This window comes from Saccoglossus kowalevskii, chromosome 4, assembly GCF_978046115.1.
Source record: "Saccoglossus kowalevskii chromosome 4, keSacKowa6.1, whole genome shotgun sequence".
In the NCBI taxonomy this organism is placed as follows: domain Eukaryota; kingdom Metazoa; phylum Hemichordata; class Enteropneusta; family Harrimaniidae; genus Saccoglossus; species Saccoglossus kowalevskii.
This window is the reverse complement of record NC_140644.1, coordinates 10664410-10687025: the sequence shown is the minus strand read 5'-3', so window position 1 is coordinate 10687025 and position 22616 is coordinate 10664410. Positions and strand designations below refer to the sequence as shown.

The window sequence follows — 22616 nt, the reverse complement described above, 5'->3', positions numbered from 1 at the left end:
TTCTGAATTATGACTCTGGAGAGACTGACGCACGGAAGGACGGACGGACAGATTCAGGAACTCACGAACGGTCGGGGACATGTATCCTAACATGTATGATCTATGTACTAAATTTGAGTGAAAACTGACAAAGTATGTCCAAAATACAACATTTTCAAAAAACAAGATGACTGCCAGTCGGCCATCTTTGATCCAATTGTGAAATAAATCGTCATGGACATGTATCCTAACATGTATAATCTATGTACCAAGTTTGAATGAAAACGAGCAAAGCATGTCCAAAATAAAACATTTTCAAAAAACAAGATGGCTGCCAGTCGGCCATTTTGAATCGAATCGCTAAAACACTGCATGTGCATATGTCCCACACAAAGTACTAAGCACATGCAAAGAATGAACAGAGTCGGTCCAAGGGATTCTGAGATATGACTCCGGACGGACGCACGGACTGACGGAGACCGAATTATAAGTCCCCATTTTCGGACCTTGTCCGAACGGGGACTAATAATACGGCAAAACAAATTGTTTAATGTTTGCATTCTAAAGTATGCATACTGTGCTCGTCATTACTTCTCACACCCCCCTACTTTGAGATTTTCCTGCTGACACATTTTCCTGTTTGCTAAACATGCCATTTGCTGATAAGGAAAATTATTTAGAATGTTTTTGATAGTGAATTTGTTTGCCCAGAAGGCCATTGAACTTAATTCAATTTTACGTACTGACATACATATCCATAATCAAACTGCAAAGTTACACAAAAAATGTTTTCTCCTTCAAGAGAACTATAATATCAGATGACACAGAAGACAAAGAACAATTCGGCATCGATGAGCCGAAATGTAACATGTAACGCCACGATGGCTACTGTCTGTTTTAGTATGACAGTTAATAATGTGCGATTTCCATGCGTGAAACATGTCAAGAAGGAAAACAAAACAAAAATAAAAGATGCTTTAAATGAAATGTGGATTAATAGTAGAGTAAAAATCTGTAAACCGTTTAATATTCACTGGTATGAATATTCGTGATTTGACAATTTATTCGCATTCATGGAGAAAACATTTTGGGTGGTGGTCATACACAAACGTTCACATTTTGTTAAAACATACAATGGGACCAATATCAAACATTTTACGATGCAGCGACCACCGTCGGTTGTTACAAAATTTGGGAATTTTCACTGACTGGCTAAATCATCAAAAAATTGACTCACGAAATAAAAACGGTTTACAGTACTCAGTGTTTGGAAACTTACATCTATGCTTTGTGGTGGATTCAAATTAACTGCTCTTTGTTTCCACATATCCACACACTGAAAACCAAACAATGAAAACTGTTATTAAACTCACAACAAACCATCAGTACGGTATTATCAACACTGCAAATTTGCGAAAACGCGGATAACTTTAAAGCGCTACAAATTCGAGATATATTGCTAAGCTGACAGTTCCATCAAATAAGGGGACCAGAACTTGCTTCATAGATTCAATAAACGTGATTTCCTCTCATCTTGATCCCTATTCTGGCGACAATTTTTAATTGAAAATTGCAGAAAAGTCATACATACAACTTTGGTTGATAATTCAAAAACTAATTTGGTAAATCAAAATAAATTTTAACTTTAAACATCAAACTTCCCACCACAGAAACATGTCAAGTGTGTTAGCCGCGTCCATTGCTGAGGTTTTTGAGAATAGTGCTTTCTCATCCGTGTGAACTTTGACCTGCCTCTCATGCAGTTTAAGGTTTGTTAACTTCATTCCAGTTCTGTCTCTCTCCACGATAGACATTAATATAAATTGACATTTACCAAGCAAAAACATGCGAGTTAAAAATTACATTTACTCTGCAGATAATAAAAGATGCATGCTGCTGGCATGCACAGATCATATTTCATATGATGAAGTATACATGCTGTGAAAAAAAGAGCTAGTAAAGGGTGAATACAGAACATTACAATATGATGTTATATGTTTTCTGAAAGTTAAGTACTGGCAGGTTTGGTTGCCAAGCAATGACAACTGATCACTGAATTCAACGAGATCGTGGTCGACATTTCAGACAGTAGCCATAATGTCACATAGTATTATGTAATAGACAAGTTTTAGTTTTTCTGGTTGCCTAGCTACCGTGCATGTGACTGAGGAGGAGGGCTCAACATTTATTTTTTCCATTTATTAGTATGCAGATCAACAGGCCTAGAAAGAAGGTAGGGTTATAGTTATCCTGCAGTAAATAAGCTACTCATTATGACAAGGATGCTGTGATGTTTACGTACACTGAGAACGGGAACACCAAACTACACGGTCACGTGTACATTCCTTTTTACTTTTAGATGTCACATTCCTAACCATGAATCCCGCTTGCCTGGAAAGTAGGCAGTATGTTCTCAGGATATATATATTACTATAACAGCTTCAGTTTTGTACTGAATGTGTTGATTTTTATTCTAGGCATCTATGTCTTGTTTTGAAAGTTTACTAACTGAAATATCAAAGACTTATTTTTTCATTCATACACACACAATGGGACAAAGCAAGACAATAATTTATAAAATCCGTACTAACATTAGAAGACAACTTTGAGATTAATGAATGACTGGTTACAAAATCACACCCCATGCCTCTATATGTTGTATTAGCATGCTAAGTAACCATAGCAACCAAGAAACTTGTCTCTTTCACAATCATAAGGTAATGTATTTTTGTTATATTTTTTGGACAATCACGTCTCGTGTCTTTCAAAGAATTATGGGATATATACAGATTTGTACATCAACAAAATGTTAATAAGTTGAGGTGACAATACATTGCATAGTAGTAGATAGCTAGGAACGATGAGTTTAATTACCATATCATTCTCATCCTCATTGGAATCCTGATTACGACAGCATTGAAAGAATTGAAAGCAGACTTTGTTAGTTCATTTCCTGCATGTGTGTGTGTGCATGGGAGGTAGACATGCAGCTACATCTCAGGATACATCGCCAAACGATGAAAAACATTATGTAGACAAATGCTTACAAATTGCTGCTGAAGGACATGATACTTTCTTTGTATGTAGAGTTGTATATGGAAAAACATGTTTTATTTGTTGCTTGTAATAAAGATACAAAATTTTCTGAAAGATTATATCCATTTTTTTTTGCATTTTGAATGTCTTGAAGCAGCAGGGATCTGGTGGACAGGTACAGGGTGTATGGAAGGGAGTACATTGCCAGGGTCGTTGACCTCTCGGCCTCACTCAAATGCAGTGAGTCTCATAGCTAAGCACAGTAACCTATGATGTTGAAGTTGGCCACGGATACGGATTCAGATTCAGACAACATGTTGCTCCAAAATCTGGACTGGAGTAGTAATTGCGCTCAAAAGATTGAATATAGCACTAGTATCATTTACAAATGAATACAAATCTGAATCTGAAACCAACTTCAGCATCATCCATCTCCTTGATGTTGGGCATACACACATGGACAAAGTCAACAGTTGTGTTACAGTATAGGAATAAAAAAAACAACACTTCAACACTGCTGAATAATTAGCAAGTCAAGTAAACAAAACATTTACTCACTGGTTTTGCAACTTTTAAATCTATGACTGGAGTCGGCCGTTTACTTCTCCTCTTCGCAAGAAAATCATGGAGAAATAGATTTGTGGGAGCTGGATAGGTCTTCATTGTGGAAGTTCTGTTTTTGCTTGTTTGTGTGTACCTCTTTACGCATCTGTTACAATATTAGACAAGAGTTGGTGAAAATCATAAAAATTGTCAGCAGTAAAAAGTTTCTGAGGTCATACAACATTGAGTGTCAGTAACTTTCATGAATTTCAACTTCAGAAATGCCATAAATTCCTAGAAGCAAAAATTAATAAGTAGTTTTCTAGATTGGGGATTTTATATAATGCAAAATACACTGCTATATATAGTCATAGATACTCTGTTTAAGGTCTATGATGCTATGGAGCAAATACAACATCATAAGACTGAACAAATGGATATCAAAAACTAAGAAGTCCCTTTACCCAAATGTCAGATACATGTATGACAGAAAGGACATGGTCTTATTGTACTCTTCATAGTCTAAAAAAATAGTCAGCCAGTCAGCTGATTCTATCAATCACTTTTTTTCACTGACAACATTCCAATAAAGGCAACCATGTACTATAATGAGGAATAGAAAATTTGAAATCTGTAGGTTGTAGTGTACTTACCGTTTCAAGGGTTTTGTGTTGAATTTTTTTTTCTGATAATGAATATGGTTTGCCACACAAAACACACTAGTGGATGGATCTAAACACAGCGGATCTTGGGTTGCTATTAGCAACTTACTCTCCAATAATAATTTATCTTCCTGTAACACAATGCAAAATTTTTGAACTGGAGTACACTGGCAAAGAAAATGATTTAATACGATGTAACAGAAGCCAATTATACGGCTGAGACAGGAGGGGGAAATGACAACCTTGATACAAGGTACAATTATTTCTACTAAGTTTAAATTTACCTGTGTCCAGTGTTTGCTATCATCACTTGTTATGGCATTAACATCACATAGCAATGTCTGTAAATAATATCCATTACAAAATGTTACTGGTTTATCTATAATTGACATGCATGTGCAGTGATTCTTAGTAAAACATAGTGACTGTCACTGGATACTTTGACCAATAAATACATTGTACTTAAAGTAGAAGCCTACTAACAATTTTTGACAAAATTGGTCTTAAGTCGCATGACAATGTTCATTAGCTTATTATGTACAATCATGAAGCTAATGTCTCATGGTACAATGAAATAGCATTATTTTGTGTTACAGTTAAGTTTTTTGAGAAACGTGTCTTACTATTTCTTGAAAATTGCTATTTTTAAAACAATTCCATAGAACACAATGTTAAAGAAAAATTGCATTTTTGACACTTTTTAAAACCCAGATTTTCAAAATAATTCAGAACAACAAAAAGTACACCATCATTAACAATATATAATTTTTTCAGCCTATGTCAGGCTAGTTTTTGAGATATTGCATAATATCTCTGCCACAGGAACCTGTGGTAAAAGTGTTATAATAGTGTCAAAATGGTGACTTTCCACTAAAATAAAACCATCATTATCTCAAAAATAAGGCTGGTGACCCCCAACTTTTTTAAGTCAATATCCCTATATTGCCTTGTAGTACAGTTTGTTGCAAAATGAATAAATTCTGGGTATTTTATTTTATGAGTAGGCTTCTACCTTAAGCTGTTGGCCACAGTAAAAACATGGCGATGATCACTGGAGTATCCATAATTGAGATACCTATGCAGTAGGATCCAGTAAAACAAGATAACTGTCACTGGATACTTTGAACAATAAATACATTATACCTGTGATGTAGGTCTCAGTAAAACATGATGACTGTCATAAAACATTCCATTGGATGACTGTCTGTAATCTCTAACTTCTGCTATCACACATCCATCATAAAATATGCTGGCCTGTGATCTTTCCAGTAAATCAACCAATATCGGAGGAAGCTTTTAAAGAAATAGAAATACAGATAAAAACTAATCTGCTTAATACAAAGTCAACCAAAACAATTTTTACAAAGCTCTACAATATACCGGTATAGGAAATCTTAATTTGTCTCATTTATACTTTCAGGCAGATTGGCTGTAAAACAATCAATGTGTTAATGTGAAAACAAAAACAAATCAAAATATTTTATACATGTGCCACAAATACAATTATTTAAATTTAGTTTATTTAATACAAAAGTAAATAGATTTTTGTATAAGTCAATGATATATTCACTGTATTGTGAGACCAAAGCATGTAAAAACACTAAAGGTGGAACACAACATATGATCATTCATGACTGCTACCGGGTACTTCTAATTTGAGTAAAACAGTGTTAAGCAGCAAATATTTTCGCAGTAAATGCAGGTAGCAATCAATGTGTAATTATTTATTTACTTTATAGACCAACAGTCAAAGAGCCCAATGACTGCTCTTAGCACATCCTCCTAAACTAATGCCGTGTATTGTGGTGGTACAGGCAAAATATACTGTAAACAGTCACCTGGAAGATCAAACCAACAACCACCTTGAAGCAAGGTGACCACTAACTAATGTTCCATGCCCAGGTTAATATATCATATTGTTTATTCACAATAAAATGGCCAATATAGGAGGACAGATTGCTATGTGGCTGGCTTTATATCAGTACCTCTTACGGTGTCTAGTTTGTGATTTATACGTTCATATTTTTTGATTAACAACTTTTTTATAGGTTGGTGGGCTAAATGTTCAGTTACTACACCTGTCAACTAAATGCACAATGGAATAGAGCTCTCATATTTTTTTAAACAATCAAACCTTTTGTTCATTCACATCCCTCATACAGACTCATTTAGATGTCAGAATAAATTACAGCAACACAACTGTTCACTTACCTGTTCAGAATCCAAGTAATCCAACAATTCAGATTCCTATCGATAAAAAAAGGAAAAACATCAGTTAGTGAATCAAATAACAAAGTGACAAGAAAAGCATTATGTGTGCATCAGTTTCACAGTTAGTTTGAGAATTGAATAAAAAACAAGCAGCCTCTTGGCTGAGATAGCTTTGATATAAGCAATGAACATTTCAATTAGAGAATTAAAGAAAGTCAATCCAATCTGTAATATTATTACCAGTACATGTAGCTCCCCTTATGAAGTTGACAGCTAAAAACTGACTGTCAATTGGTATGCAAAGGCACATGATATCACTTTGGTCATGTGACCCATTGGTCAGGATGTATCAATTGGGGGGGGGGGGGGTTTAGTCAATATGTGAGACAAGAGGATTATTAATAAATGATGACTCCTTACCTCATATGGAAGTCGAATTGTTTCTGAATCTGAAATCAGCAAAAAACAAAAAAGGTGTATAGTGCATAGTTCAGGTGCATTGTGGTTGTTGTCAAAATAACTTTGATTTACAGTTGAATGGAATAAGTCGAAAGTCTGTGTTTTGCTAAATTGAATGTGAAAATGTGTAATTTATCAAGAATTTAGAAAAATAACTCCTTAATTGTTATTGCAATAATGAATATGTAATCGTTAATGAATAAGCGTAGCTTGGGCAGAATAAAAAACGAAATAACTGAGATAATCAAGCAGCGAAAACACAAAGAGAACGAATAAATTGGTGTACTTACCAGAACCATTCTTACCCTTTAGCATTAATGAATACCCTTCATTGTCAGGATACAAATTAACAACAAGACATGTCAATTTTTCTCTCGCTACTAACTTATCTAGTAGATGTACATTCCGTATAAGTCTCTGAAATTAGAGTTGAATTATTTCATTATAATCAATTTGCATACTGCTTTATTAGTAGTGTACATGTAAATGAAAGATGTACGTTTATGTCCTAAGTCTTATTTTAATGATTTAGCATACACTGAATACAATTTTGTGTTTATGTGATTGTGTTTTTATTTGAGATGCATTTTTAATAGAGACAAAACGGTATTATAGCCACCCTACTACTCAAGACATAAATGTACAAGTAACGTAAATACAATGTCAGGAACTATAGTATTTTATTAATTAATTATATGATTGATTTTTTATTTATTTATTACCACATTCACTGCTCTCCCAGTGTGAGTAACCCCCTAAATGTTTACATCAATGGTATTACCATCCATACAGATAATTATGCTATTAAATTTGACGCCTTCTACCAATATACAGCGTAATTGTGTAATCCAAACAGACAGGTATTCTAAATCTGAATTCAGTGAAGACGTAGTGGAGTACTCACAGGGATACATGTATGAGAAAAATAAATATGTTATTTGCTCTATTAGTAATACATGAAATTACCAACAGTACAGAGGTGCATGGCCAATTAAATGATCCAATACACAGTATACAGTAAAAGCAATTTTTGATTTGCGTGCAATTCGATTGCAATTCAGTGCCTCAAATAAAACAATGAAATCAAACTACCTCATGATCTTGTTTCCCACATTCTTCCACGTAAAGGTCATATAACTTCTGTCGAAGGGTTTTCCTACAAATCAAAAGATATATCTCTATACAAATTGGTTCCATAGTGAATACTGACAAATGATAGGGGATGGAATGGTAAAGGGAACTAGTTTGTTGTAAGGATAAATATATTTGGGAAAACTATATTTTGGTACTAAGTTATAATAAATCTACTGAATAACAAACCATAGGTTCAAAGTACTACCCACATAATATAAAATAACATAATAAAAATGTAAAACTCTTACCATTTGGTTGAAGGTGAACTCTTCCTTTTAGCTGGTCTTTCCCTGGCTAGTTGAATAATGTACTATAATAAGACAATATTATAACTTTGAAAACAGTTGATACAATACTGTACATAGGACCACATAAATTGTACATTTACACATTTCTTTAACCTGCAGTGCCCTGCATAGACCCTACATGGAATGTAATCCCAAATCGTTGCAAATTGTGTGATAATTTGATCGTATCAAACTCTGCTAATCACAAAGCATGCCAGCTCATGCAGCCTAACACAACTATGATCCCACAATGCACTGTAATTTGGAATTACGACATGGTCTGTGTTATTATGTTAGTGGAGACAGACACAATTTTTTTCATGTTAATCATGCAATTGAAAGTTACAGGTCATGAAAATTGACAAACAAGAATGTTATAAATTTGAATAGTAATGAAGTTCAAGCCAAGGCGAGGTGAAAAGTGGGGTTTGATTTCCACTAAATGGACATAGCATGTCTTTATTATGTGATTATTGATAACCATTATTTCAACAGCAAGACGACACACTAATATACAAGAAGAGCTTATTCCATGAATATTACCAGAGCAGTACATTACTACCAATATGACATTCACTTGTACCCTTAAATAAATTACCTTTGCTTTCTCTATTGCTTCCTCTAAATAATTTTCAGCCTACAATCAATCATAATAAGAAACATACACTGTATGTGATACAATGAAAGCAAAATCATTCTTTTTCACAATAAAAACAATTCTATCCCATTTTCCTATAATAGTCAGTCAGTCAGTTTCCGTGTGAGAATGGGGGTTGATTTCACTGGTTTCCCTCATTCCGTGCGTTCTGATGAGCAATCTAATGTTTACACAAACGAAATTGGAACGACCAAATTTTTTGAGATAACGATGAAACTCGAAACTTGTCTATTCATGCATTTGGTTCTTGTATGAATTAAATGCCAAACACCACTGATATTTGTCATTGTTACTTGTTACTTAAGTAGGACAGAACTGAAACTTACCATGGCAACAATAGTAGATTACCATCTAACAAGGAATACGATATGCTGAAAACAAAGAAAACAAGTTACAGTAATTGTGAGATTTAAAGAAGTAAAATATTACTTGTTTTGACCACCTCAGTAATTTATGTAATCACATGCAATACTAACAGAACAAATATGGTTAATGTGATAGACTCTGAGATGTGGGTCAAATCAAGAAGATTCTGAACAAGGAATGTAAATTAATTTATACAGAACACAACTTATTTCGCAGATAGATGAAAAACCCTGGTAACGTATTGTAGAAACACATCTTCAATAGAAGCGTATATAAACCCAAAATTGGGTTTGTGGCATACTGAAGCATTAAAATATTATTAATACATGTACGTGGTGATCTGATCTGAGTGCCTTGAACACAATTAGAAGAAAGTTAAAAACAACAATGTACTTTATCAGTAGCCAGAGTAGCTCTATGAAATAATGCGTGCATGCTTTTTACTCTCTATAATAGATCCAGCTAATAGATTTTGAAATATGACATCCCAAACAAAAAAGCTATGACAATAATCCAATCACGATTGAATATGGGCATGGATTTCCAAATTTCCTTTCAATCAAAAAACAATTCCTGATCTATGAAATCCTACGTAGTTGGTAAAATAAGAACATACATGTATAGACAGGGGGGGCAACATGAGTATCAATTCTCAACTAGTTGTCAAGATTCCATGCACTATTATAGTTTGGTACCTCCAATGCTACCAGTAAGTTCAGTCAAATCAGTCTTGCTTTTTAATAACTGCTGTGGCTTACCAATTAACATTGTTTTAGTTTCCAAGAACGTTTACTCGTGGATGATCCTGAGACATGCACGTAGAAATATAACAAAGATGTTGATTTTGATGATGAGAACATTGACTACCACTACTGTAATACTTTTTTTTAGAACAAGACCAGCATCTTATCCAGTATCAGTACTGTGAGTTATTAGGGTTTGCTTGAATTTAATTTTCAATGAAAAAAAAAAACACTTTGAATGGCACAACCAAACCAAAATACTGTGAAAGTTGCTATAACGCTGCAATTACATCATTTTAGGCAACTAGAATATCTTCAAAATAAAAAAATAATATTTGATATACCGTAGTATCTATAAAAAACGCTCACAAAAATACAGTGACTTGACCACCAACAATTGCAAAGGAGGTATACAACAATACTTTTAATAATTCTTAAACAAATTTTGGAAAAAAGGAACCATGAAATAAACATTGTTTTCACACAAGCATCATTCAAACTCAGGGGCGTTTGTTTTTTACATCAAAACGAGACTGCTAAAAACATGCGTCTTCTCACCAATCGTGATATGTACAGTTGAAATGAACATGAATGTTACCTATTTAAATCAGTACACATATTTGTGAGAAAAATAAGTGATATACCAACAAATACTTTCTTTTAGACAAAATAATTACGAATTCAGACGTATAAACTAAGTGTTTTGAAATTTCTAAATAGTAATAATAATTTGAAGTCGAACAGACACAGCGATGATAAAAATGTCTTTGCCAACTGAAACATGCATTATCCTGCTGATTTGGGAATTAAAACCTAATAGCATTCCTTCACCAGATTTTGAGGGATTGTGCCTTAAAAGACAACCAAACATGAATATCGGCCATTCTTATAATAAATAGTACAGCGAGAGTAGCCGCAAAATAAGCGAGCTCAGTAGCTCTGAATTTATGGGGGTGTCAGAATATTACTCGGCTGCCAAGTCAATCACCGCCTGCTAAATCAAAACGATTTGGAAGAGCAGCCAATTGATGCTCACTGTTTGGGATCAAACAAATGAGCCAAAACAAACAAGTAACTGCCAGAACCAATTCTCTTACATCAGGCGCAAGATATTTACATTGGCCTAACACCTGCATCTGGTAGGCAACACTCCAGTGACCGTTGTAGACACAATAAAGTTATATACCCATCTACGTGAAAGTTAATCAAAACAAAGCAACAGGGTTTTAGATTGGTATAACATGTGAGAACTGGTCATAAACAAAATGTAGGATTGTCTGGATCTGAATATATTACTACTACTAATAATAACTTTATTGCCTCCATGTAAAAGGATTTACATAGTATGAGTACAGCAAAAGAGTTTTAAAATAATAACAGAATATATGTAAAAATAAATTTAGCATATGTTCTCAGTTTGCTATTTTCATTCACAGAAACTGGCATTATAATTTCAAAATTTGATTTTTTTTTATAGCTTTTTTCGAAGTTTAGTAAATTGTCTTTCAATAATGTATGTACATATATTGCATTTAGCCATTTGTATTGTATAGTATTGTGTTGCGTTGTGTTTGTTCTAGGTATGCCTGTTAGATTATCATCTGGGAGTTCCTTTATATGCAAGCAGTAATTTATAGCTTGAACTTTTGCACTGAGCAGTAATGGATAATGACCCACCTCTGCTCTTGATGCTAAGTTACAGGATTTTTTATTTACTTGTAAGATTTGTTTGCAAATTCAATATTGATTTTTTTCAATTGATGTTTTGTCCCATTTAATTTTATTGTGCTTCCTAGATATGTCTAACTGTTGTTTGTTGTTTGAATGTTATCATTTCCAAAACTGAATTGGTATTTTTTTCTCAATGCTGATGAATCAAAGATAAGAACTCAAGTTTTTGAAAGGTTTACAATCACTTTCCACTTATTGCAATATTCATTTAGTTTATTTAATGATGTCTGTAGACCAGCCTGGGTAGTGGAAGTGAAGGCTAAATCATCTGCATATAAAATAGAGTTAACAGTGTTATTATTCAGTAGTGGTCAGATGACTCAGTATTGGCATTATCCAAACCATGCTTTAAATCAATAATAAAAATGTTGAAAAGAGTTGGGCTAATTATACATCCCTGTTTTACTACTTTACCAATTCTTTGGTTATATAATCATTTATATTAATGCAAGCTTTTGTGTTTGAATAAGAATAAGTGTTTTTAATTATTTGGTAAATCTTGCCATTAATGTTTTACTGGTAAATATGTTATATTCGCTGGATTATATTTTCACTGAAACATTCCTTCAGCAAAAATAGCAAAAATTAATTCCAAGCAAAAATAAAGTATTTTACAGTATTTTAATAGCTTATAGAATAGCCGTATTCTCCATACCGTGTCGAATGCTTTGGCAAAATCTACAAAACAAACATTTATTGAACCAATCACAAAACTGGTTACAAACAAGTTGAGCTAGGTTAACAGAGTTGTAACCTTGATGTAGTTCGTAACCAGTATTATGATTGGTTGTTAACAAATTCTGAACAGACCACGCCTCCAACTGTGCCATGCGTTCGGGCCAACTGTTAATTATTCAGAAATTGAGTCAATTTGGGTAGTTTTCTTGATTTATTCAGATATAAGTAAAATATAGGGAGGGCTTTGGCGAAATTTGAAAGAGCAACTAATATTCTTCAACCTGGTATTTTTTATAGATTTTATTTTTCATTCTGTTCGTCTGTTTTTTCCAGTTTAAAAATATGAGCTTACTGGAGCCTTCATCCCTTGTCTATTCCCTACACTAGATACCAGCCGATACCCCCTAATAGAGACTGCATACAGTTGATCATAGTTCCTGGGCTCTCTGTGTTCATACTTTGGCAATTATAACTGGCAGAGTTTGACTATTTTTTCTGTTCTGACCGAGTTAGAATCTGGCCAACTTCGACTGTATTCTGCCAAGGTGTAGTGGTGAAGTCATGTCGAATAAATGAACCTTGGCTGGGGAAGATGGTCATATGTGTCCACCAAGTTTTATTATAGCAGGATCTACGCCGTTGGTTGAGCAGGCAGCCGACTACCTAATGTCTGATGTCACCTCTGTGAGACCAGGGCGATATATAACATGTATATATATTACATAGGGACCAACTTTACCAACGGTTGAATTAATACTGGGTCTTATATTGACCACGGACATTATCTTCTATTCGGACAATACTTTAACACTTATTAAGAGGCCACATACAGAGCGTGTATGTCACCGTTTTTTGTATATACAATTGTAAATTGTATATTCTAGTATATATTTTTAGTCTTGCGCACATGCTTAGCTACCGATAGTTAACAATGCATGACGTATTTTAAATATATTGATCAAAACTATATACATATACTTTTTATGTAAGTATCTATATTTATTAATCGTATCACTATTTTGACCTTTATCGTAAATTTGCAATGTATTTTTTAACATAGATGAACTGTATACTTTATGACTGAGTAATAAAAAGAGTGTATATATATATATATATATAAATATAAATATATACTAGTACCCTAAGAGTTTGAAAATGATGCACTTCCGGTCTATGGGCTGAGTAAATAAATAAATAAACAATCAATCGACGAATAAACAGCTCGGCTGCTCTCACTCGCCAGACACTGTCTGTTACATATTACTGTGGGACCAAGACCATCTATTCACTCAGTATTGATCATTGTCACTAAACGTATTAAAACTCAACTTCCGTATTATGGATTAAAGCATTTCTTATATCGTCAATCAGGATCAATTAATCAATTCAAATGAGTTATTTTCATGCGAATGAAGGTCGTTGATACTCCACTACTCATTAGACCTTTAAAATACAGACAATTATGTCACAGAAATATATATGCAGGAACTCACCAATGTCAACTTTATTTCACCTGAGCGTCGCCATTTTGATTCATCGCGATCTCGTTTTAGTCTCGCTCTCGCTATTTGACAGAACCAGGAACAGGGGTGCGTTATTTTTGTAAATAAGATAGTTTTCATTTGTCTTCAGATGCATAGTGGCACTACACCATTATAGAGCGCTATAAACACGTAATAACGTAAGATTTGTATTGCTAGATAAACTATTGAGTTTTAAAATTATGTATTTCCATTGCTGATGTCCGTGTATTTAAACTATAATCTCCCCTTAGAAAAATAGATTTGCCCAGATTTGTAGTGGTTATATGAGCAACATCGATTGGCTGAAATTAGTTAACCACTTTACAAACTTTGCTGTATCCAAAGACAACTCAGTCTTTGCAGGTGTTATGAATATTCCACATTCACATACGATTTGAATCATCGATTAACCTATTAGATGCTTAGAATAAACAAAAACTTTTTTACGCGGTAATTATTCGGCGAGCATTCAGAAGCTGTATTTTCTTCAGCCAATCACAGAGCATCTAATACAATACTCTTTTCAGACCTGACAACAACACGTGATGTAATCATAAACACAACCACATGTTTTAAGTAAGTTGCAGTTTCGTCGTTCAGCTGCGACGAAGATGGAGATGTTTTACATTGTTCTTTCGAATCGAGTTCGATAATATTTTTAGCTTTTATTATTATGTCACGGTCTGGCAACTTTTTGCTTCAGAATCCTTTTTAATGTCGTCGTGCAGTTTGAGTGTCGTCAGCAATTGTGCGGAATAGTTTGTAGCCCAACTAAACAAAATGTCAAGGGGAAGAAAAAGTGGAACCGGAGACCCAATGGATGATTTCCTAAGCTCGTTGGGTCTAGTGCGAAAGCCAACAGCCAAGGATGGTTCTTGTTTGTTTAGAGCGGTTTCGGAACAGGCAAGTAAACACAATGAACAATATGAACATTTATGTGCGGGGGAAAAAAAAACATTCGTTGGAGGAGGGTCCACGCTGATGTCCACGTGAAGTGCGATCTTCTTCCCGCAATGTTGCACCTGTTGAAAAGTTATTTTTAATTGACACTTTTTTTTATACAATGTTTTATATTTGTCAATAAAAATTTCAAAATTGGACGACACAGCATGATCAATTTATTCTTATTTTTCGGGATTTTTTTATTTTATTGAAGTTTTGTTTTGCAGGTCTTTTACTGCCAAGCTTTGCATAATGAAGTTCGGGAAGCATGTATTAACTACATGGAGCGAAACAGAGAGAAATTTGAACCAGTTAGTTATTTTTTTTTTTTTTTAAATATTTGTGCTGTTTAATTGAATTGTTGATTATGAACTCTGGCCTACAGTGCCTTTGTGGTCAGTAAAAAATAGTTCATAATAGGCAATATTTGATTCAAAGTAGGTATTCTGTTGTCGGTTCAAGTTGTATGACTAAATGTACTAAATGTAGTTAAAATCTGCAGTATTGAGTTATGGACCAATTTTAGTAATTTAATTTTGACAACCTAAAACCTAGTCATTCAAAGCGGTCTCAAAACCTGCTTCGAAACATGCTCAGCACCATTAGTTTATAGTTTATTGAAACACTTAAAATTCCTCAGAGGAATTAAAATGGTTACACTAACTGCTAAAACACGTATATAAAACATACAAATAGTAATGTTCGCTTGGACCCAGTGGCAACAAATGTTAGTTTGTTACATAAACTTTAAAGGAAGAGACCAAAAATGTAAAAGGTAAAAAAAGTTTGTTGCAAACTATCTTGTGGAATGCTTCACATCAAATTTTTATTAATTAAGAAGCTCATATTTGAACTTGGTGACACACTAAGATGATGAAAACAACCAAATCAATAACTTCTGGCCCAGATATCTTACAGAAAATGTAATTGTTGCATTTGGTATATGGCACTTGTTACGACTTGGCAAGTCAAATGATACAAATAAAATGTATGTGATAATACAACTGAAGTTGTATTATCTGGCCATGTGCACCCCATGTTTGGAGAAGTATAAAATTAGGCTCAGAATTAAAATGAGAAAACCAGGAGATATACATGTACAACCCTTTAATGAATGTGTTACTTATAAATTATAATTGACAATTTTCGGTTCGCTGTGAGATTCGTGAAATTGAATGTAAAAACCGAACATATAAAGGTCAGTGTTATAGTGATATCATAACATTATGTGGGATTCTACAAACCCAAAATTATTTTATGGGTATTTTAAAGTTGGAACAGATGGAAATAGCGAGTTTAATTGTGGTTATATAGCATTCTTCATCAGTTACTAAGCATGTAACTATGGCAATGTGTTTTCAGAAAGCTGAGATACAATATGATCACATACTTTACTTTACTGCACTTATTTTTTTTTTTTCCAGATCTGAAAATCCTATGTGGGCCTTTTTCAAAATTTTCATCAAAAATTACCTCACCCTACTGCACTGACAGAGCAACTGAGCATGCTCAGAATAAATAATTAGGTCAGATGATAATGCTAGGGTTTTAAGTGACATCATGACCTTGATCTGAATCAGTGACAGAAATGGACCAGTGTCTGGTTTTTGTTTGATTTTGTATGAAAACAAAATCTTGAAAAAGTGTTTAGAAATGTTGTTGTATATTATATCTTTAAACTGTAAAAATTGCATTCCATTATTAATAAAGAGCAATCACTGAAATACGGGGTCACAAAGTTGAAGATCAGTGAAAACACTTTGCAGTTACTGTTTATAAATCTTGGCCAGATACATTGACACATGGTCGAAATATAAATGGGTCTAAAAAACGGCAGTGTTGACAGTTTTTTTGTTGTGCAAATATTACGATGTCAAAAACGACAACACCACAACGGCATATTCTGTGTTCACACACACATTTTAACAACCTTCTCAAAAAGAAGGCATTGTGACAACTGCTTATTTCGTCCAGTGAGAACACCACTTGTGACATTTCATGCCTTGTCATGTTAATATTTGCTTAGGAGATACAGTTAGGCAAGTCTGCTACTTTTTTTAGCTCCGCTGTCAACTTTGTCGAGCGGAGCTTATGAGTGATTGTCCTCGGCGTCTGTCGTCCGTGTCAATGTTTTACTTTTTCGACTTCTTCTTGAAAACTACAAGCCCAATTGCTTTGATACTTGGTGTATATGTACCTCGGGTAGACCTCACTTAGATTTGTTTATTTCATAATGATATAATCAATTAATTTTGATAAGTATTTCTGTGATTTTTGGTAAAAAGTGATATAGTCAGAGTGCTTTGATATTATACATTTTGGCACCTCAGGTGGACCTCTCTGATTTGTTCATTTTGTGATATCTTCAATTCTCTAATTGAAATGTGCATTGCTAAGAGTGGACCTATCTCAGCTGAGAGGCTGCTTGTTTACACACCTCATGGTTCTCCGGCAAACTTGCAGGCTATTTCATTTCATTGTTCATAATTGTGATACAACAACTCAAGACAGAGTATCACAAAAACTATGAAACAGCGTTTTTCACCCTATAGTGTATGTAGTGTACATTTTGTAAATAGATGGTGTAATTTGTGTGTCACTAGTGCGAAGTGTTGAAGGATGGATTTTTTTTTTTTTTTAAATGTCTGCTCAGCTCCTCACCATTGGGTAACATTGGGAAATAACCCTTGCATGCAATTCTTTTTAGTTTGTAGAAGGACCATTTGATCATCACCTCTATGCTCTCAGGAATCCAAAGGTAAATTATGAAATGCATGTTGAAGTTGTATTATCACTTATATTGTTACAGGAGTCCTTGACATGGGAAAGTACTGTCGTATGTGCAAGATGTCATTCATATTTTCTTATACCTGTATAGTATGACCCTATCAATAATAGTTTTGTTGCAAATTGTCGTTCTACCCATTTTTCTGACACACTTGACTAATTTTGGTTCAGGCAAAACATATGGTGGGTTGCATTTGCATGCTAATTAGTTCCCATCGAATGCAGTCCGAAAACCTGTATCTTGGACATGCCTAGACCAATCAGAATCAGGCTGACTGGCAAGCATTTTGTTTTTGAAAAATGCAGTTCCGGATTCATATGTTCAACTTGCCTGGACCAATCAAGTTCACACTTCTCACAGACATTTTATCAGACAAGCACATCAGGTTATATATCTTGTGTCTATAAAACAGACAGTAATTGACAATTTTTTTTTAAATCAGATTGCAGATATCTACACAAAATCAGACTGCAAGTAACTTTAACTACCTAGTTTATACCTTTTGTATTGATATATTACATGTATATCAATGATTTATTTACTTTCACATACAATGGTTCTTGATTTAGAAAAAACATGCACTAAATCTGTATTTATATATTTAGGAATGGGCTGGACAGATAGAAATCAGTGCCATGTCATTAATGTACAGGTAAGAAAGGCTTTGACAGTTCAAGTCGAAAGTAAATCTGAGATGCTAGTGAAGACAATCCATAGACCTGATTGGTTTTAGGTTAAATTCTGTATATTAATAACCTTATTTGCACAATTAGTAAATTATCAGCTTTTTCTGATGTCTCAAGTACTGATCATCACATTTCAATAAAATTTAGTACATAGATGGTCTTTGCCATTGTGCAGACAAGATATTATGTAAAAATCTCTGCATATTAAATACCTAATTTACGTAATTTGTAATTGTTCAGCTTTTCCCAACATCTTTAGTATTAATCTTATTTTAATGAATCTTTGTACACTGTAACAACCTTGTTAGTTCTCAAATTACCAAATTTGTTTTAAGAAAATTCAATGTTCAGCCTTTCCGCTTTTTTTAACTCCACTGTCGACGAAGTCGAGCGGAGCTTATAGTATCACTGATTGTCACCGTCGCCAACTTGACATTTAAGACTTCTTCTTAAAAACCACAAACTGAATAGCTGTGAAACTTTCGAGGAAAGGTACCTTGGGTGGTTCTCTGTGATTCGTGCATTTCGTGTGTATTTTTGAATTAATTTTAAATATAGCTTCTATACTCTCAGCACACCAGTTCTCCGGTTTCTTTGACAAATATTTTTAAAACTATAAATTCATTACAGACGAGACTTTTTGATATATCAACAAATTGGGAAATCTCCATCACTTATCACAGACAATGGTTTCGAAAAAAAGGTAGGAAACTTCAATTTATATTTATATTATTTTAGAAATATGGTTATGTGGGTTAAGATTTCTTATTTTGTCCAATAGTTGCTGTAATAACTAACTTTATGCAAAGGAATCTTGCATATACTAGTAGCTCAGATCACTCATGCCATGGCCATGCACCCCTTACCCTGTGGAGCAGATCCTCTGGCCACCATAAAATTCTGATTGACCAGAGATCACATGTGACCAGATTTTGGCCCCAAGGAAGCCATAGAATGCTCCATTTTAACTTAGAATTATTAAAAACTTCACACCCTGGTAGGGAGAACCCCATCTCCCCCCACTTGGTGGCTCCGCTGAATTGCATTTTTTTTCTAGAAAAACCTGTGGTAGCTTGTATGTTTTACAAATAATTTTTGGAACAAATTACCCCATGGCCTAACAAATATTAACTGTTTTCTGGTACTGCAGTTACTGTGCACAATTGAACCAGCAATGGAATTCACTTGTACTGCCAGCAGTTAAGTGTAATCACTCAGGCTCTGAATCTTGCATTGTCTTGTGGGAAGTAACATACACTACAAAACAAAATTTTTGAACTCCTGAAGCTGGTATAGTCATGTGATTTCTCCAGCTGAATCGAACAGAAACTGAGAATTAGGATTTTATTCATGAACTGTCGCATTAAATCCTTTAAAACTTCATTTTCAGATTTTACTGTGTTTCTCTGGTGGTAATCACTATGATAGCATTTACTCCAAATCATTTCAAGAATGTGCAGGCATCTGCCAATGTAAGTAAAACCTTCTGCACAAGATCAGTTTCCAATGAAGAATTCAACTCGTACCAAGCACTGCGAGTCTATCATGTATACCACATGTGCTCTTTTAGTAACTGTTGCTTCTGTGGTTAAAATAAATCTTATTTTATAACAAGTACAATTATTGGTGATACACTTTTTAGGAGAAATTCAGTAGGACTTGTGAAAAGATTTTTGGCTGACTGGCTGTTTTAGTTTTTCCTTGTCTTCAATTTGTTGAAATATGACAACATTGGCAGTTTTTTATTTGTGGCAAATGGTTGTTTTGTTTTTGTGTTAAAAACTGAGTTTGCCAATTCAGACTCTGATGGTGCTCATTGATTACCTGTTTTTTTTTTGTAAAAACGAGGCATCAAAATATGAATGCACACCATTTTGTCCCAGTAACATGTGCAAAAAATAAAACTTGGTATGAACAATATTTTTTACAATGCATTTAGTTATGTTTTAGCTAGTAATGTGTCGAACTTGTGTTAATTTATATATTGTAGCTATAGTGTATGGTCTATTATACAATGATGTATTCACAATGAAAAAGGAAGTTCAAGAAGCTATTGATTTATTAAGATCCAAATCTAAAAGAAAACAAAGTGATTGTAGTATTGATGGTGTTGAAAATATTGGTAGACATGATGGGTAAGTAGCGAATGCTCTCTCATCCATATTACTTATCGCTTACGAAAAGCCTCCAAAGAAAGCTGAAATGAATAGGCAAAATGATGTCAACAGGCAATGTTTTGTATTGATGCATGGTAAGCTTGGGAGACTGGTGAAGGAGTGGGAGAGTTATTTTTTCTAAGATTACTATGCATGGTAATGCATTTTATTTGGGAGCAGGCAGGCAAGCAGGCTTGGCACTACAAATTACCTACAATTATCTGATTGAACATGGTTTACTGTAACACTTTTTTTATGGGCATACTATTTTGGACCCTATTGAATTCAAAAAGTTTGTTTTTCAAAAGCGCGGTTTGTAATGTATGATCAGAATGTCAAATTTAGCTCAGTCTGGTGAAAGGCAGTTTAGATTTGTTAAAATGCTGTCAATCTTTGAGTAACACAAGTGAACAACATAAGTACTTGTCTTCATCATTAATGTGGTTGTAAACTAAGTTTGGTTTACAGTTTCAAAAATTGATCCTACTCAAAATATTCATCAATTCGGAAAAGTGTTTCCATGCTAAGGCTAGTGGTGCTATTTCATCTTAATGTATTGATAGAGCGCTGAATTAGTATATTATTCATGTGATAAGATATGAGCAAAACATTTGGAATCATAATTATATGAATATTTTTTTCAAATAGTGGTACAAGTGAATTGGAAACCTCCACGGAATCAGAAAAAAGTAAAGATGGAGACAAGGTTTGTGTAAGTATTTTTATAAAAACCATATAGTACATTGTTACCCTCGCCATTATAAGACGTCAACCTCCGAATACTTATCGAAATAGGAAAAATGTTGGACTCTGTTCATCTGGACTTGTTTTTTAGACCTACTATGATTCCATTCAATACATGTAAAATTATGGCAGATCATTGTTTTTGCCTTTCATATTTCTTGAAAAATAGTTATCTATGAATTATTGTTCTTACTCTAAATATATATTCTGAGTTTGTTTTATGAGCACATCTCGCATAAACCAAAAATTACTTTTATTTTAAGTTTGATTATTAGGAATTTTGACCATAGACATTTATGTAAGTACATACACACATACACTACTAATTAAATAAATGATGATTGATTGATTTAGTAGAATTTCATTTCAATTTCCCATTACCCTTCATTTTGTGTTATGTATCTAATAATAATGGTATATTTTTTGCCTTATCTGAGAAGGAGACTGATGAAAGAAGACTGTCAACAGAAGTTCAACAAAGAAAACCAGCATTTCCTTACAAAGTTGCCAAAGCATTAGATCCTGAGATTTACAGGAATGTAGAATTGGATATATGGATGGATGCCAGGAGAGGTATTTAATCCCTCAACTCGTCCCAAAGTTGTAGTGCACTATGAAATATTTTGATATTCTTGTGCGTCTAGTAACAATTTAGTGAGGACGCCTAAAATTTCTACTGAATGTTTTTCAAGATTTTATATTTGTATCTGCATCCATTGCTTGCATGAAAGGAATTTAATATTCATCATTGTCGTTGCTACCCCAGACCATTCGTCCCGGTGTTATCGCTATCGCCACACGAGACTCCAGCTTGTCTCCTATACAATTTGACTGCGCACATCCAGAAAGTAGATGTAGCTGTGATTGGTGGAATACTAATGAGTTGAGTGTCAATCAAACGCCCACGCTATCTTTAGTAAACAAAGTCACGTGACACGCGCCATTTTAGTTTAGGCAGGCGATTTCAAGGCAGCACGCTTAACCCTTTCGTTTACAGGTTGGGAGATATTAGAATGACTGACAATTTCACGCCACTGTTTTACATTATTGGCGGATTTTTCTGTGCTATCAATCTTTCTCTTACAAACTAGACATAGATGAGACGACAGAGTCGCTCCTTTCACAACGTCGCACTGGATCAAATTGGAAAGACGATTTCCATAAGTTATCCCTCCTGCTTTTCCTGGCTTGAATAAATTCACACACGACTTTAACTGTCCACAAACTCGAAGACTACACGAACACAGTCTACAATAGTCGTCCGCAACAATATGTATGTATTTCTTCGGT

At 34.1% G+C, this 22616-nt stretch overlaps 2 protein-coding genes across 6 annotated transcripts in view; one reads left to right on the top strand and one right to left on the bottom strand.

Moving 5' to 3' along the window:
- The window catches only part of LOC100379077 (uncharacterized), a 34734-nt gene extending 20686 nt beyond the window's left edge, over positions 1–14048 (bottom strand). The window contains exons 1-14 of one of the 3 annotated variants that reach the window (XM_085497756.1): positions 13981–14048; positions 9296–9340; positions 8910–8948; positions 8273–8334; positions 7983–8046; positions 7181–7307; positions 6852–6880; positions 6432–6467; positions 5364–5513; positions 4505–4561; positions 4212–4351; positions 3574–3724; positions 2854–2880; positions 1259–1315 (exon numbers count right to left, since the gene is read on the bottom strand). In XM_085497756.1, the coding sequence (XP_085353882.1) occupies positions 1259–1315; positions 2854–2880; positions 3574–3724; positions 4212–4351; positions 4505–4561; positions 5364–5513; positions 6432–6467; positions 6852–6880; positions 7181–7307; positions 7983–8046; positions 8273–8334; positions 8910–8948; positions 9296–9298 (942 nt within the window). In that variant the 5' untranslated portion in view covers positions 9299–9340; positions 13981–14048. The remainder of the gene's footprint in view (positions 1–1258; positions 1316–2853; positions 2881–3573; positions 3725–4211; positions 4352–4504; positions 4562–5363; positions 5514–6431; positions 6468–6851; positions 6881–7180; positions 7308–7982; positions 8047–8272; positions 8335–8909; positions 8949–9295; positions 9341–13980) is intronic. The other 2 variants (XM_085497757.1, XM_085497758.1) reach the window with 2 other exon arrangements.
- Positions 14049–14573: 525 nt separating this feature from the next.
- Positions 14574–22616, top strand: part of LOC102806884 (uncharacterized) — a 28927-nt gene continuing 20884 nt past the window's right edge. For all 3 annotated transcript variants that reach the window (XM_085497754.1, XM_085497755.1, XM_085497753.1), the window contains exons 1-9: positions 14574–14913; positions 15180–15263; positions 17660–17710; positions 18346–18392; positions 19057–19129; positions 19817–19898; positions 20417–20561; positions 21231–21294; positions 21767–21899. In XM_085497754.1, the coding sequence (XP_085353880.1) occupies positions 14791–14913; positions 15180–15263; positions 17660–17710; positions 18346–18392; positions 19057–19129; positions 19817–19898; positions 20417–20561; positions 21231–21294; positions 21767–21899 (802 nt within the window). In that variant the 5' untranslated portion in view covers positions 14574–14790. The remainder of the gene's footprint in view (positions 14914–15179; positions 15264–17659; positions 17711–18345; positions 18393–19056; positions 19130–19816; positions 19899–20416; positions 20562–21230; positions 21295–21766; positions 21900–22616) is intronic.